Source organism: Nerophis lumbriciformis, linkage group LG18 (assembly GCF_033978685.3).
Source record: "Nerophis lumbriciformis linkage group LG18, RoL_Nlum_v2.1, whole genome shotgun sequence".
Lineage (NCBI taxonomy): Eukaryota > Metazoa > Chordata > Actinopteri > Syngnathiformes > Syngnathidae > Nerophis > Nerophis lumbriciformis.
The window spans coordinates 34,890,001-34,892,500 of NC_084565.2; the positions used below are offsets into that span (position 1 = coordinate 34,890,001).

Sequence of the window (2,500 nt, forward strand, 5' to 3'; positions counted from 1 at the left end):
CTTGTATTGGTGAGGGGGCGGACACGCGGGTTTTAGTCGGCTGGTTAAGCAGCGCCTCTACGCTAACAGGTGGCGGTGACGAGACCCCAGGTGGGGGTCTGAAGGCGGCCTGGTAAATGGTTGGAGTGATCTGCGCTGTACTCAGGTCGCCTTGATTGTCAAGTATGGAAATGGGCGGGGTAGAGGTTGGCGGGTGTTGGACTCTCAGGGTTTGAGGGAGGTTCAGATGCGGAATATCTGGAATGAAGGCGGGGGGAGGGCTGAAGCCAGGAGGGACGAGGTTTGAGTCCACTTCATGGTCAGATAGGGAGGACATGTTCGGTGTTTCTGACGGCGAGCTGTCAGACTCCGAGTCTTCAAACTCGGGAGGAGTAGGAATGAGTAGGGCTGGTCCAGAGATGTCCAGACTAGGGGAGTCCAAGACGGAATCAGCTGGAATGTCAACAGACTTTGCTGACCTTTTGAAGCCAAAAAAACCCTTCTTCTTGGAGGTGTGCGCTTTAGGGGCCGCTGGTGCAGACACCAGCTCTGTAGTTGTCACCCCAGGGAGCTTCTTATCTCTCCTTTCCTCAAACTCCCTGCTTCCCTTCATCAGTTTGTCCATACCGCCGTATAGCTTCCCGTCACTCCTATTTGTGTCCGTCTTAATGAGAGGCTTCTTCTCATTTTTGAAGACCACCTTGGGGCCCAAGGCGCTCCTCCCGTTCACGGTCTGGTTAATGGAAGTGAGCAGGGACGGGCGAGCTCCTGCCGGGAGGTAATGCGTGTGGCTCCCCGGAGGAGGAACCGCTTTGGGTTTCTCCGAGAGGGTGGGGTTTTCCCAAGGCCTCTGCCTCAGGCGGACGTTTTCAGCCTGGAACTTTGCCCTCAGCGTCTTGAAGTCCATCGTCTCTTCCTGTCGGCAAGAACACCAGTTCAGCACTGAGAATTCCGGATCAATTAGGAGTCCCGGCCTTCCCTTAACCGTCTTCTACTTTTGAACCGCACGCTGAAAATTGGTCAAAATATGCCTCTCTACAATAGTCCTTGAGCTATTATTTTTCTGACAACTAAGCTGATTTTTCAGATTGACTTGAAATTTTGAACCGCAAAAGAACCGCTCTAACTTCAGCGTGTTTTACCGAATCACCAAGAAATTTTACACAAACCTTTCGGATACTGCCAAGCACATTAGTGTAAAGTTTGAGCAAAATTGGTTAAAAAACACGGTAGTAAACTCAACGAGTTGCTAAAACCTCGCAACAAATTGTCTATAAGTCATTGAGGATTTATTTAATGGTTATACAACTGTGAAATTATTTTTATTCCAGTCCAGTTCTATCCTGCAAGGGAAGCTACATACCAGATGTGTTTCGACGCCCTCGGAAAGTACGCACACAGTCCAACAAGTCAGCGTTTCATCTTAGGCACCACCAAACATGTCAGCCAATCAACCGGACCCAAAAACAAAACAAAAAAAACCAAAAAACAGTTTTCTTTTGCACGAAATCCAACGAGGACAGTCGGTCAGAGTAGTCCCATGCACACTTGCTTCCGGTGGAGGAATGAGAACAAGTAGGAGTCTTGAAAACAGTCCCGTCCCGTCAAACGAGTCGGTCCCAGGTCGGGTGTATGACAAGAGTCTCAAAAGAAGTTTTTTTTTTCTTCTTCATCCTTGAGGAATGTGGCCCGACTGGTGTTCAGGCCTGTGAGTCACTGTCATGAAACCTGGCCACTGCCCCGCAAGTCTGTGTTTTTTAATTAAATAAACACACAAAAATACTCATGTGATGTACAAAAAAACAAAAACAAAAAAAAAACCAGATTATTTTATTTTCTTATTTTTTTTGTTTGTAACTTCAAATATATCTAACATTAAAAAAAATAATAATAGAAGAGGTTGGGCAACATTCCAGCATGGTTGGACAGAATAAGACACTGTATAAGCAGACATGTTGTAATATAACACACAGCTGTCTCACACACACACACGCGCACTTTAGCACTTTCCCATTCGTCACACCGACTTTGTGGACCAAATTTGGACATTTTGACTGAAATCTGACTCAATATTCCAACGCTCACCTCAGGGAAACGTACAGTATACACTCGGAATGGGCCTCTCGGGAAAAGTCCTGTAAAAAAACATACTTTCAAAATTCTTTATAGGTTTTGATGCATTTTTATTATTTTAAGCAGTACTGTCTCTGTTCATAAATAAAAACAAACAATGCTTTGCATCAGTCCATCTTAGATGAGCGAAGCCGGCGGCGTTTCTGGGTGTTGTTGATAAATGGCTTTCGCTTTGCATAGTAAGAGTTTTACCTTGCACTTACAGATGTAGCGACCAACTGTAGGTACTGACAGTGGTTTTCTGAAGTGTTCCTGAGCCCATGTGGTGATATCCTTTACACACTGATGTCGCTCTTTGATGCAGTACCGCCCGAGGTATGCAGTGATTTTTTTTTTTCAGATTCTCTGAACCTTTTTAATGATATTACGGACCGTAGATGATGAAATC

The 2,500-nt window shown here is 45.6% G+C and overlaps 1 protein-coding gene across 3 annotated transcripts in view; it reads right to left on the reverse strand.

The window, feature by feature from the left end:
- LOC133617873 (uncharacterized) overlaps positions 1-1,612 on the reverse strand; it is a 29,463-nt gene extending 27,851 nt beyond the window's left edge. For all 3 annotated transcript variants that reach the window (XR_012050955.1, XM_072915100.1, XM_061978199.2), the window contains exons 1-2: positions 1,343-1,612; positions 1-895 (exon numbers count right to left, since the gene is read on the reverse strand). The exon at positions 1-895 is cut by the window's left edge and continues 121 nt beyond it. Coding sequence is in view for 2 of the 3 variants with exons in the window: in XM_072915100.1 (XP_072771201.1) it covers positions 1-886 (886 nt within the window). In the remaining variant the exon portion in view is untranslated. The remainder of the gene's footprint in view (positions 896-1,342) is intronic.
- Positions 1,613-2,500: the final 888 nt, after the last annotated feature.